The sequence below is a fragment of the Poecilia reticulata genome, linkage group LG6 (assembly GCF_000633615.1).
Source record: "Poecilia reticulata strain Guanapo linkage group LG6, Guppy_female_1.0+MT, whole genome shotgun sequence".
Classification (NCBI taxonomy): Eukaryota; Metazoa; Chordata; class Actinopteri; order Cyprinodontiformes; family Poeciliidae; genus Poecilia; species Poecilia reticulata.
Window position 1 is genome coordinate 4,658,431 of NC_024336.1, and position 12,831 is coordinate 4,671,261.

General features: G+C 41.7%; 1 protein-coding gene across 3 annotated transcripts in view; it reads left to right on the forward strand.

The window, feature by feature from the left end:
- Positions 1 to 12,410, forward strand: part of bcar1 (BCAR1 scaffold protein, Cas family member) — a 98,644-nt gene extending 86,234 nt beyond the window's left edge. For all 3 annotated transcript variants that reach the window (XM_008410909.2, XM_008410910.2, XM_008410911.1), the window contains 6 exons: positions 278 to 427; positions 2,694 to 2,789; positions 3,053 to 3,430; positions 7,713 to 8,594; positions 9,715 to 9,804; positions 10,973 to 12,410. In XM_008410909.2, coding sequence (XP_008409131.1) covers positions 278 to 427; positions 2,694 to 2,789; positions 3,053 to 3,430; positions 7,713 to 8,594; positions 9,715 to 9,804; positions 10,973 to 11,518 — 2,142 coding nt within the window. In that variant the 3' untranslated portion in view covers positions 11,519 to 12,410. The remainder of the gene's footprint in view (positions 1 to 277; positions 428 to 2,693; positions 2,790 to 3,052; positions 3,431 to 7,712; positions 8,595 to 9,714; positions 9,805 to 10,972) is intronic.
- Positions 12,411 to 12,831: the final 421 nt, after the last annotated feature.

A 12,831-nucleotide genomic window follows, 5' to 3' on the forward strand; every position in this document is an offset into this window, starting at 1 on the left:
ATTTCCATTAAATCAGTGTCAAAAGGTCTTGAAACAATATTATCGTTTATCGCAATAATTTTTTAGACAATTAATCGTCCAGAAAAATTTGTTATCATGACAGGCCTTGTCATAGTGACATAATTATATGCTGCTCATGTGTCATAAAGTTTGGGCTTTGATTTGTTTCATCCCCATTGTTCTGTTCTTCTTTGACTCAGGCTGATGCAGGTTGTATGATTATAAACACTATTATTCTTCTTATTTGGAGTCTGAACTGTGTTGTGTCCCTGTGCAGGTGGTTGTTCCCACTCGAGTGGGACAGCTTTATGTGTACGACACAATGAAAGCCGACAAGGATGAGTATGATGTCCCACCCAGACATCAGCCACCGGCCCAGCAGGACATTTATGATGTTCCACCCACCCGCCAGCAGTACAGCACCCAGGTCAGTGTTTATGTGTGATTGCAGGGAAAACTGTTTGGCTCAATGGGCTGACATTCTGGTAGTTGAAAAAGTGAACTGGCATTAGCCAGTTCACTTTTTCAACTACCATTCAACTACAAACCCAATGGGGTTTGCTGCTGTAGAAGCCCATTGGTACTTTCTTTAGAAGTCCACCAATCAAAGCATTATAGCCAATTTTACAACTTCAGCTTTTGTAAACATTCTCAAAAGCAGTTGATTCAGATAAATAACTATTATTATTATAGTTTTTTATGAATATCCAGTATAGATTTGCCCAACTATAAACACACTTTGCAAAACACTGTACACACTTACATCCTTTTCACACTGAAATCGATCAGACTTTCAAATGAACACACCTGTGGCCAAAATGATTAAACTCAGTGACTATGTGTGTACACCCGCACGCACACACCTACACGCACACACGCACACACACACGCGCACACACACACACACACACACGCACACACACACACACACACACACACACACACACACACACACACACACACACAGGTGCGGGCCACACAAATCAGGTTAACAAACTATAAAAATGGTCATCTGACTTTAATAGAGATTTAGGGTGCGTTCACACTGCAGCCTGAAGTGATCCAATTCCGATTTTTTGGCAATTCCGATTTTTTTGCCGGGGCCGTTCACATTGCCAGTAAATGTGACCTGTATACGTTCTGCAGTCTGAACGGGCAAACGACCTGAAAGTGTCCTGCATGCGCAGTAGAGAGAGCAATAGCGTCAGCGTTCTTAGTGTTCTGCCAACTACCATAAAAAGAAGAAGTGCTCAGTGTTTGCGGAAGTAAACATGGAGGCTAACGGTGGAGCTTAGCTTGCATATTTGAACTTGTCCCGTCGGAGCAGCATATTAACAACTTAATCCTCATATAGTCCGTCATGGTTGTTGTTTTTCTTCCCACCTGCGTGTATCAGGATGCAGAATAGTGAGATTTGTTGAGAAACAGTGACGTTCAGTTCGGATGAAGGCGCCCTGGACGTTAGCTCGCATTTGAATCGCATATGGGTCACATTCTAAAAAGAATTTGACCTGTGCTGTTCACACTGCCATGAAAAGATCGGATACAGGTTGCATTACATCAAAAAAATTGGAATTGGGTCACTCATATAGACTTCGATGAGGCTGATTTAACCTGAGTACATGAGAAGAAGAGGAAGAAATGTCACATGACTGCTGTCAGTGTGTCAGGGCAACATGGGGGTAATGATGCTCTTTTTATTTTATGTATTACAGAATGGGGTCCTCCATCATCAGGCCAGTTTAGGTCCTACAATGCTGAGCTCATTCTGCGACAGCTTCATACTAAAGGGACTAGATGAGACACATTGTTTTTTGAGACAATGTAACTTTTTATTGTTATGCTGAGCTCTACAGCTGGCTTCAGCAACAATTCCAATTTACAGTTCTACATATTCCGCTGTTTCCTCTCTTCCTGAACCCCATGGAGGAGTTCTTCTCAGCAGAGGGGTGGACTGTGTATGATCTCTGGCTGGATGTTTGATGGTTGATCCACTATCAATTGTCAACCTTTAACGAAAATCAACCTTTTTGACCATAATTCAACATTAAATTTATATGTTTTGCTACCTGGGGTCACATTATCCACAAACAGTAATAATATTTACAGACAAGTGAGAAATGTACAGAAAACAGTCCACTGTTCCTAACAAATTGTGCTTAATTTTAAAGCACTTCCAATAATAAAATCCCAGGTAGAAAAAGTCAACCTTTTATAATTCAAAATGGAATGAACATCCTTTGCTATTTGGGTATTCAGAGGTTATATTTTTCTAAGTCATAATTTATGAGCATTTCAAAAACTATGCAGTTGATGTTATTAGTTGGTGTAAGATGGAATTCCTCAGATGTAATTGTAATCAGTGGGGATGTTTTATCCAGACCTTGCCAGTCGACTCCAGAACTATTTCAGGTTATGCTGGAGTCATAATCTGTCCTAATTCTCACCCCAACCTTCCCAAATGGAAGTCAAGCACAATCTTTTGAGTAGCTCACATAGAGAAGAAATTGGCTTAATGATACATTAGTATTAGTAATGATTATTAAATCATTGAATTAAGAAGAGACTGAAACATGTATAAACACTACAAGGTGATAAATGTGAACATTTGTGAATGTGTGGTTTTGTGTTGTTCCAATTTCATGTATGCTGTGACAAATTATTTACAAATTTTGTCTTTTCCACTTTTTTAGGTGTATGACACACCGCCTATGGTGGTGAAGGGGCCATCTAGTGGTCAAGACATATATGACACCCCGGCAACCTCAGACAAGAACCCCCAGCAAACTGTAAGGCTCTGTTGTGCTGTACAATATAACTATTACCTGAAGCTACTGACCTTTAGTTGTCATTAATTAACTGCTCCTCCTGAAAAATAACCTCAACATATTGCTTTTCTAAGCATAAGTATTTGTATTTACCAGTCATTTCTWTTTCTCAGCCATTGTGTTGAGCAGTTTTATTTTTTGATATCATGCAAGAACACAAAGAACACTAAACACGAGGTTTGGACCAAAAATGTGAGTGTATGTTGGTTCTTCTGTCTCTTCAGGTGTACAACTTCCCCCCCTCAATGAGTAAAGATGTTCCTGACGGTCAGTTAATCAGGGAGGAGACCTATGATGTGCCACCCCACTTTGCCAAATTGAAGCACCAGGTTCCCACCAGTCCTGGCCAGTACCAGCACAACAACTTCAGTGATGATGATGAGCCGCTCATTCCAGAAGATGTTTATGATGTTCCACCTCCTATTCTGACTGAGAAGCATCACCGGGGGGATAGGGTTGCAGTCAGCCAGGAGATCTACGACATCCCAGCCACCCTGCGTGGCGGCGGCCTCCCCAGCCAGGGTGTGTACGACTTCCCACGGGAACGAGAGGACCAAGGCGGCGAGAGGGGAGACCAGTATGTCTATGATGTCCCACCACAGGTAAGGATGCTTCAAGGTGTGATCCATTTTATCTTCATGCATACATTGTAATGAAGTGTCCAGATTATTCTAACACATGTCGATACTTTTCAAACATTTTTGTCTTGCTGTTAACAGAGTTTCTTAACTTACAGTTGAAATTATCTTTACTGCATAGATTCAGAAGTTTTACTTTAGCTTAGCTCAAACACATAGCTTTTGTGGAGAGTCTATGAGTAGTTAATATCTTACAGTGCCTTGTTTTATACCATGTGAACTTTTTCACATTTTGCTAAGCTGTAAACTAAAACTTCAATTGTATTATTGACATTTAAGTGTCATACACTCAAAAATTCTATTTGGGCTGTAGTTCTGAACTTATTTACATAAATCTCACTTAATTATTTTGGTTTAGTGATGACTAACTTACTTTTTTGTGTGGAATTAACCTAAAAGTTACAAATTTTTAACTTTAAAGGACTTTTTACTTTGACTTTACTTGAAACAATTAAGTTCAATCGAGAGGCTAAACCTTTCCTCTGTCCATATCCCCCTGAATGCTGGCTCAGAGTTCAGTGATATTATTGAACATTCTATCAGACGTATTTTCTATTGATATTGAGGATGTGTGTATTGTGGTATATATTGTAATAGATTTGTCAACCACCTCTGCGAACAGTCTCAGATTGGAAAAGAGGAAGAGCTTTGGATAAGCCCGGTGAGGTAGCCACACCGGTGTCCTGTAGGACGGTAAAACCAGACCGTCCTACAGCAGTTCTAGTCTCTAAAATGTTGCACATCTGATAAAAACTGTTTTATCAATCACTTCCAGTCACGTTTACAGCAAACAGTAATGTCGATACACCCCATATTCAAAACTGAACCCCATCTGTTACAGAGACCTTTTCGTGTGAAACAGACAAAGCAAAATAGAGCATGGTGTGTGTTATCTGATCAGAATAAGTTACAGATATGAGTAGTACTCATGTAAATCCACTAGATGGCCGCATGATCCTTATAGAGAGCAAAACCAACTAAGGATGGTTCTTCCTCCCATTAAAACCTGACTTATAATTTTACTTATTTTAAGTTTAATTTTCAGACCCAAAGTAAAGCTTATCTCCACTGATAGTGGTTCTTAATTTAATCTGGGTCAACTAACTACAAACAGCAGTAAAAATGCTGTTTGTAGCATTTTTACTGCTACATTTATTTCATTAGAAACTTATAACAGGAGTGTAATGGGACAAACTCCCAGTACAGACTGAGAGTGCTAAAGACAATTTTATATTAGTAATGTGTATGTAAAAGATTTGATGAGAACCAAATAGCCAGAAGTAAAGAATGAGTTCTGGCTTTTCTGAGTTCATCTGTCAGTTTTAAATAACAGGCTGCCATGATGAGTTGGGAAGTTTGTGTTGCTGAGAATTCTCTAATTTTCCCACTCAGAATCTTAAGTTTGTCTAACTTTCCTTTATAAACTGAAGTTCTGTTGCAGTTTACCATATCTTTCCATCTAAGGTAGTATTTATTTATCAACAGAAAGTATGAGAACCATTGCTGTAGAGCAGTGGTCCCCAAACTTTTTCCTGTGAGGGCCACATAACTTTTCCCTTCTCTGGTGGGGGCCGGAGTCAGTTTGTAATAGAAAAAGTGTGACGATTGCAGGAGTGCCTAAATGTAAAAATGTAGTTTTCCAGAAAGCACAATCAAATAACATTCCCTGGGTTCTTCACAGAACAAAAGTCAGGAAATAAATAACATACTATTAATGAAATAAATAATAACCAAATAACCCTCTCTGGGTTATTTGGTTATCCTTCCTGGATTTTTTTCTCCACAGAAAAAACTCCAGGAAGGATTATAGTCCGTATTTTCCGAACTATGAGCCGCATCAGACTATAAACCACAACCCCAAAGTTTTTTTTTTTTTTTTTTTAACCAGTAAACATACACATATAAGCCGCAGATATCTCTGCCGCTCTAGGTTTTCCACAGCGACGCAGCAGCAGCAGAGGGGGGCGGACACCCAAAATTTGAGTTATAACAGGTCAATTGAATATCACATTTATTACGGTTGAAAAAGAAAAAGTTGAAAAAGTAGAAAAAGATTAGATTTAACTGAACTGATCAAGGTAGTTTCCGAACAGTAACTTTAACAGTAAAAGTGCTGATCCTTCGTGTTGCTACTAGCATGTGCTAAATGAAAATGGGCTCCTTCTTCTTCTTCTGCTGCTGTTTCTTCTTCTTTAGATTTCAACAGCAGCTTGCATCCATTATTGTTGCACTACTGCCATCTCTTGGATCCTAATATCTATACCTCAAATTATCATAATGATCCCAGTATTATTAAAAAAAAAACGAAAAATCTTCTTTCCCCCTCARTGCTATTTAACTGACCAACAACATTATCAAATTTCAATTCCCTTTTAAAACCTAATTCCGTTTTAATGGGCGCATTCTTCTTTTATTTCCAATTTTGACTTCCTGGAGAGGAGGGTCCGTCGGATAGTCGAACCTCGGATTCAGGAAGAGCAGTGTGGTTTTCGTTCTGGTCGTGGAACACTGGACCAGCTCTAYACCCTCAGCAGGGTCCTGGAGGTGCATGGGAGTTCGCCCAACCAGKYYWSMWKKKKTTTKKKGRMYTKGARRARGMSWTYSRMCSKKKYCCYCRGGGGGSCYTSWKGRGGGTWCTCCRGGAGTATGGGGTACCGGGCCCTTTGATACGGGCTGTCAGGTCCCTGTATGACCGGTGTCAGAGTCTGGTCCGCATTGCCGGCAGTAAGTCGGGCTCGTTTCCGGTGAGAGTTGGACTCCGCCAAGGCTGCCCTTTGTCACCGATTCTGTTCATTACTTTTATGGACAGAATTTCTAGGCGCAGCCGAGGTGTTGAGGGGATCCGTTTTGGTGGCCTTAGGATCGCATCTCTGCTTTTTGCGGATGATGTGGTCCTGTTGGCTTCATCAGAACGTGATCTGCAGCTCTCACTGGAGCGGTTCGCAGCCGAGTGTGAAGCGGCTGGGATGAGGCTCAGTGCCTCCAAATCCGAGGCCATGGTCTTGAGCCGGAAAAGGGTAGAGTGCCTTCTCCGGGTCAGGGGGGTCGTCCTGCCTCAAGTGGAGGAGTTTAAGTATCTGGGGATCTTGTTCACGAATGAGGGAAGAAGAGAGCGGGAGATCGACAGGCAGATTGGGGCAGCGTCTACTGTGAAGCGGGCGCTGTACCGGTCCGTCGTGGTGAAGAGAGAGTTTAGCCAAAAAGCGAGGCTCTCGATTTACCGGTCGATCTACGTTCCCACCCTCATCTATGGTCATGAGCTTTGGGTCATGACCGAAAGAACGAGATCACGGGTACAAGCGGCCGAAATGGGTTTCCTCCGCAGGGTGGCTGGGCTCTCCCTTAGAGATAGGTCATCCAGAAGCTCGGTCATCCAGGAGGGACTCAGAGTAGAGCCGCTGCTCCTCCACGTCGAGAGGAGCCAGTTGAGGTGGCTCGGGCATCTGGTCTGGATGCCTCCTGGACGCCTCCCTGGAGAGGTGTTCCGGGCACGTCCCACCGGGAGGAGGCCTCGGGGAAGACCCAGGACACGCTGGAGGGATTACGTCTCTCGGCTGGCCTGGGAGCGCCTTGGGATTCCCCCGGAGGAGCTGGAAGAAGTGGCTGGGGAGAGGGAAGTCTGGGCCTCCCTTCTGAAGCTGCTGCCCCCGCGACCCGACCCCGGATAAGCGGAAGAAAATGGATGGATGGATGGATGGACTTCCAATGATTCACTTCCTGCTAAAGAGCCCCTGGTGGTTGAAGAAAAATCCACATATAAACGGCTTATAGTCTGGAAAATACGGCATATGAAAAAAAATCTGAATGCTCTCTAGTATTGTTCCGGGGGCCGGACCAAATGTGGAGGCAGGCCGGATCCGGCCCGCGGGCCGTAGTTTGGGGACCACTGCTGTAGAGAATGAGTAAATTATTACTGATTTGGTTTGAGGCTTGAGAAGTTTCATGGCAGCCTAAATATATGACATCTAGTAGAGTGGAGTAATGTGACAAGCTGTTGGCACTGTTCCCAAATATTCTACCTTATTTCAGATCTAGGCTGCACCAGGTGCTCTCTAGTTTGGTTAAGAGAGTCACTATCCAAATGGAATAAACTTTTAAAAGTTCAGCCAGTCCTCCTATTACTCATTTCATTGCATTTAACAGCCCAGTTTCTTGATCAGTTGTTCATCAAAATGTAAATCCATTACTGTTAATATATGTACATGATTTATGAAAAGTTGTAATCAGCATACGCGTTGTTCTCCAGGTTGTCCGTGATGCTCAGTCCAATGCTGAGGAGCTGACCATGTCGTTTAAGCGCCTCTCTGCGTCAAGCACAGGAAGCACACGGAGCAACCACTCTGCTTCTTCGTTAGACATGGTTCCTGTCCGGGACACGTCCTCACTTCCTGCCTCCAGCTCCATCCAAGGAAAACCGCTCATGCTAGACCTTGATCAAGCCATGGAGCGTCTGTCTCGCCTACAGCAGGCTGTTGAGTCCAGCGTTTCCCTCATGATGTCCTTCATCACAGGCAACTGGAGGAGCCCTGCTCACCTGGATGGAAACCTCACAGCCATTCATCAGGCTGCTGACCGGGTGCGAGCCACTGTCCGAGACTTCCTAGAATTTGCTCGAGGTGCTGTGGCAAATGCTGCCCAGGCCACAGACCGCTTGCTGCAGACCAAACTGGGTCGGCAGGTTGGAAAGATGGAGGAGGTCTTCCAGAGTTTGATTCGGCACAGTCAAAGCTTAGACAGCATCTCATGGTCATCCACAGCACTGTCCACTCCGACTCCAGGAGGGGATGACTTGGATCGACTGATCATAACAGCGAGAGGTATCCCTGATGACGCCAAACAACTGGCCTCCTTTCTTCACGGCAACGCCTCACTGCTCTTCAAAAGGACAACCCGGCAGCAGCAGCCGCAGCAGCAGCTGCCCCTCCCTCCAATCCCTGGGGAGATTAGTGGTCACATGACAGGATCAGGTAGTGGAACCTACCAGGGAGGAGAGAAAGTGCATATTCAGTCACGGCCCCTCCCTTCTCCACCAAAATTTACATCTGCAGAGGAGGAGGAAGGAGTGGACAGACCATATGAGGTCACAGAAGAAGGCTGGATGGAGGACTATGATTACGTCCATCTACAGGTACATTACTGCCRCACAAGAAGTTGAGCTAGAAAATCTATTATGGCATAAGTTTCTTTTACACAATATCTTCTGTCCATATCAGTGTAATGCATTAAATGATCGTTACGTATGGCGAGCTTTTTTACTCACATTACACCATTTTACCTTTACCAAATAAGAAAAAATATATTGTAATATTGCTTCACATGGCATCACAGATGACAAGATCTGTATTTTGCACCAGGTTGTGTAATGGATGCCAGGTAGTGTAAAAATAAATTACCTGGGATTCATTGCACAATCGGCTGTTAAAAATCTGTTATACTATCTGTTATTTAGAGGAAGTCCATGCTTGCCGCCTACTATCTTTGCTTTTTAATGCAAGATTTATTAAATAAACTAAACAAGATGAAGCTTCCTAAAACCACTAACAAAATTATGATTGTGGCTGAAACTGTCTTGTTTTATTGGTTTATGTATCTAGAACTGAATTGTTTGATTCAATCGAGTAGTTTTTGACCGAGATTAAAAAAAATCTATATATTGTGTTAAATTATTTTGATAAAATAGCAAAGCAAAAAAAAAAAAAAAAGTTGTGAAATTACATTTCTAAAAGAGGGAGATAGCACAAGTCACTACACTTCTGAAGTGGGAAGGTGACACATTCCTCTYGTAGTTGGATGTTTTTTTAGGATCAGGGATTTTCTTGTCTTGCTTGCCCATACAGAGAGCTGATTGGGGCAAGTTCCATTTGTAACACTTGGTATCATAATGGACACACAGGGATGTATTTTTACACCATATGGCATCTTTTGCTTCACCTGGCATAAAATATGACACAAATTTGGACAAGGGGTGGCATGGTTTTATGCCTTTTGTTCTGGACTTAACATACCAACAAACTGTTATAATGTGAGTATAAGAACTAAGGAATTGGGTCTTTACATCTCACAATACATGTTCATACCTGTGTCACAACAGCCTGTCCCCAAATATTTTCATTTTAATTTAAAAAGAAAACATTAAGCAGGCTGATACAGAATTTTGTGGTAGAGGGAGCAATGCTTTTGCAGTTCTTCTAGTCTCCAGTAGGGGGAAGCAGAAGCAGTAACATAATATGTGTGTTTTGGTTTGAAAGGGAAAAGAAGAGTTTGAGAAGAATCAAAGACAGCTCCTGGAGAAAGGCAACATAATCAGACACAACAAGACGCAGCTAGAGCAGCAACAGGTTTGTGTTCCGCTGTTTAACAGATCAAAAGGCATCAATAAGTTATATAAGCCTGGGAAGAAAAAGCTGATAATTAGAATTTCCCACATCTGAAAAGAGATATCTTCACATCCCTTATATTATTTTAGATTTTGTCTGTTAGATTTTGACCAACACAAATTATTGCATATGATTAAATTGAAGTAAAATACTTTCAAAGGTCAGATATGTATTTATATCCAGTCCCACTTAGTCACAACTTCATGTGGGAATCTTTTAGTCTTTACAGTTTTGTTTCTACCAGCTTAGCACAGCTAAGTTGCTAAATTGCTCAAACTGAGTCATATTGGATGGGAAGGSTATGTGAAGACCCTGTGGTCTAAGGTCTGGCTGCCAAAGATCTTCAGATTGATGCGTTATTCTTAAGCCCTTTTTTGATTGGCAGTTTTCATTGCAACTTATAAAGATACAAAGACTTTATAATTAGTTTTATTTGTTTCTGTTGTTTTAATTTATTTTTGATATTTAAAATGTCTTCCAGTTACATTATTAAATGTTCATTAGAATTTAACATTTATTGATCTTTGAGAATGTGTTCTTGTATTATCATGTCATTACCATTATATTACTTCAAAATTATTGCAAAACAACAATATTATTGTCTATTGCAATAATTTCTAGAACAATTTATCGTCCAATGAAATCTGTTGTGACAGGCCTGTGGGGAACTGCCTTCACATGTAGATGCTCCAATATTCACACTTTTATTTGTAAAAAGTCACTGAACACCAGGTGTCTTCTTCCTTTATCATTGTACAATACTTTGTGTTGATCTATTATATAGAAGCTCAATAATACACTAAAGTTATGAGGGTAAAATGATAATCACTTTCATTCAGTGGATACATTGAAATTTATTCAGTCGATTCATTTCAGTGAAATTCTGTCTAGTTTTTGAATTTTTTCAGCCATGGTGGTAAAACAGGACAACGTGTCGGCCCAGAGCCTCCTGTTGGGTTCAGAATTCTAGATTCAGTTTAAGAAAAAAAAAACATTACTTTTATTATCTGAGGAGACATAACTTTAAAACATTTTTTGAACATTTACCTGATTAATAGCAGTTTCTGTGTTTATGGCTGTCTAATAATTTGTGATCCTTAGTAAAATGTTGCTCCTTTTTTTTTTTAAGATTAAACAATTTGAGCGGCTTGAGCAGGAAGTGAGCCGGCCAATAAACAATGACATGACAGGCTGGGTCCCTTCTCTGCACCATCCTCTGGCCAACCAGCTGTCCACGAATGGCGCCGGAGAGCCCCCATCTTCCAAGCTGTGTCACAGTGACCGCCAGCTCCTCCTCTTCTACCAGGAGCAGTGTGAGCAGAACATCACCACGGTTACCAATGCCATTGATGCCTTCTTCACCGCCGTCAACTCCAACCAGCCGCCAAAGATCTTTGTGGCACACAGCAAATTTGTCATCCTTAGTGCGCACAAGTTGGTGTTCATTGGGGATACGCTATCACGCCAGGCCAAGTCTCCAGAGGTCAGGGGTCGCATGGCCCAGAGCAGCAACACCCTGTGTGAAAAACTCAAAGACATCGTAATCAGTACAAAAACAGCCGCGCTGCAGTATCCGTGTGCTGGAGCAGCCAGAGAGATGACGGAGAGGGTGAAGGAGCTGGCCGGCTGCACGCAGCAGTTCAGGATGGGCCTGGGCCAGCTGCTGCTCATGTAGGAAGCCAAACCCAAACTGTACTGCACTGTTCCACACACAGTGGTAGGGGGCCGGAGGGGAGCTGGGGTACGTCCTCTGAGTGGACGTACCCCACTCAGAGTACAGGAGTGTGAACAGGAGTGCACACTCCTGTTCTGAGGTTGGACTAAATCCAGGACTTTTTTTATCAGTTTAATCCTGAGACGCAGCAGTAAAACTTTCTGGAGTCCTTGTTCACTGGAGTTGAGTTGTCATCTCTCTTCCCATCCTCCTTGTGCTMACTGGGATCATTCCTGTCTTCGACTTCTCTAACTACACAGCAGTACAGGAACATTATGGTAGGTGGGCTGTAAAATAACCAGTGTAAATATTTATCTTCCCCGTTTAGAGAGACGAACAGAAAGAACAATTCATCAAAAAATGACACTAAATGTTCCTTTTTTAAAGAAAAAAATTATGAAATTATAATTGTAGCCTAAGACCATATAAATCATTGTTATTAATATTGCCTCTACTGTATAATTATGACTCTGATTCTTGATCTTTGTATCATTCTTGGTAGGGATGTATAAATTCCAGATGTTATGTTCTATGTTGTAGTGAGTGCCTCCATTCTCCATCCCTTACACACATCTTTCAATGTCACCTGACGATCTGTGGTTGCCCTGTCAACTCTGTGTAGAAAGTGGCTCATGCTATGATAGCTGGTCCACCTGAGTGCCGCTGCTGCCCAAAAGACACCCAAAGCCCTGAAGCATGTGCAGCTATAACGATATCAGTGCCATCTCACAGGATTTTCTTTTTTCTCTTTTTTTTTGACAAACTGTATCTATGTTGTTTTGTAAGAGGCATGTATTCAACTAAAGTGTAAAAGGTTAAACACCAATGCAATTAAATCTGCTTTTTGTCTTTCTTCTCGTGGTTATGATGAAAACATTGACAGCAGCTGAGCCTCCAGAGCAGTGTTCCAGTCAATGACAATATAACGCTACAATCAACTGTGGAAAAGTTACACACTTTTAAGAATGTTCTTAAAAGTTTAATGATTTAATATTATTTGTTTCAGAATGAATAAATATGCTTCACAGACTGTGGAGATATCTGGAAGCAATATTTGTAGACAATAACTGATCTAAAGTTGCATTTAAAACATCAGCAGATCATCATCACTACCCAGATCAATTGCTGTTTCAACTAAAATGTTTATTTCTACATGGAGAAACATTTAGTCATGGAAAACCAACAAACATGATGTGTGTTCAACAGCACAGCAGTGGAGGCAGTCACATCAACATTTAAAGCTATCAAATGTTGATGTGCTGATTACAGAGAAT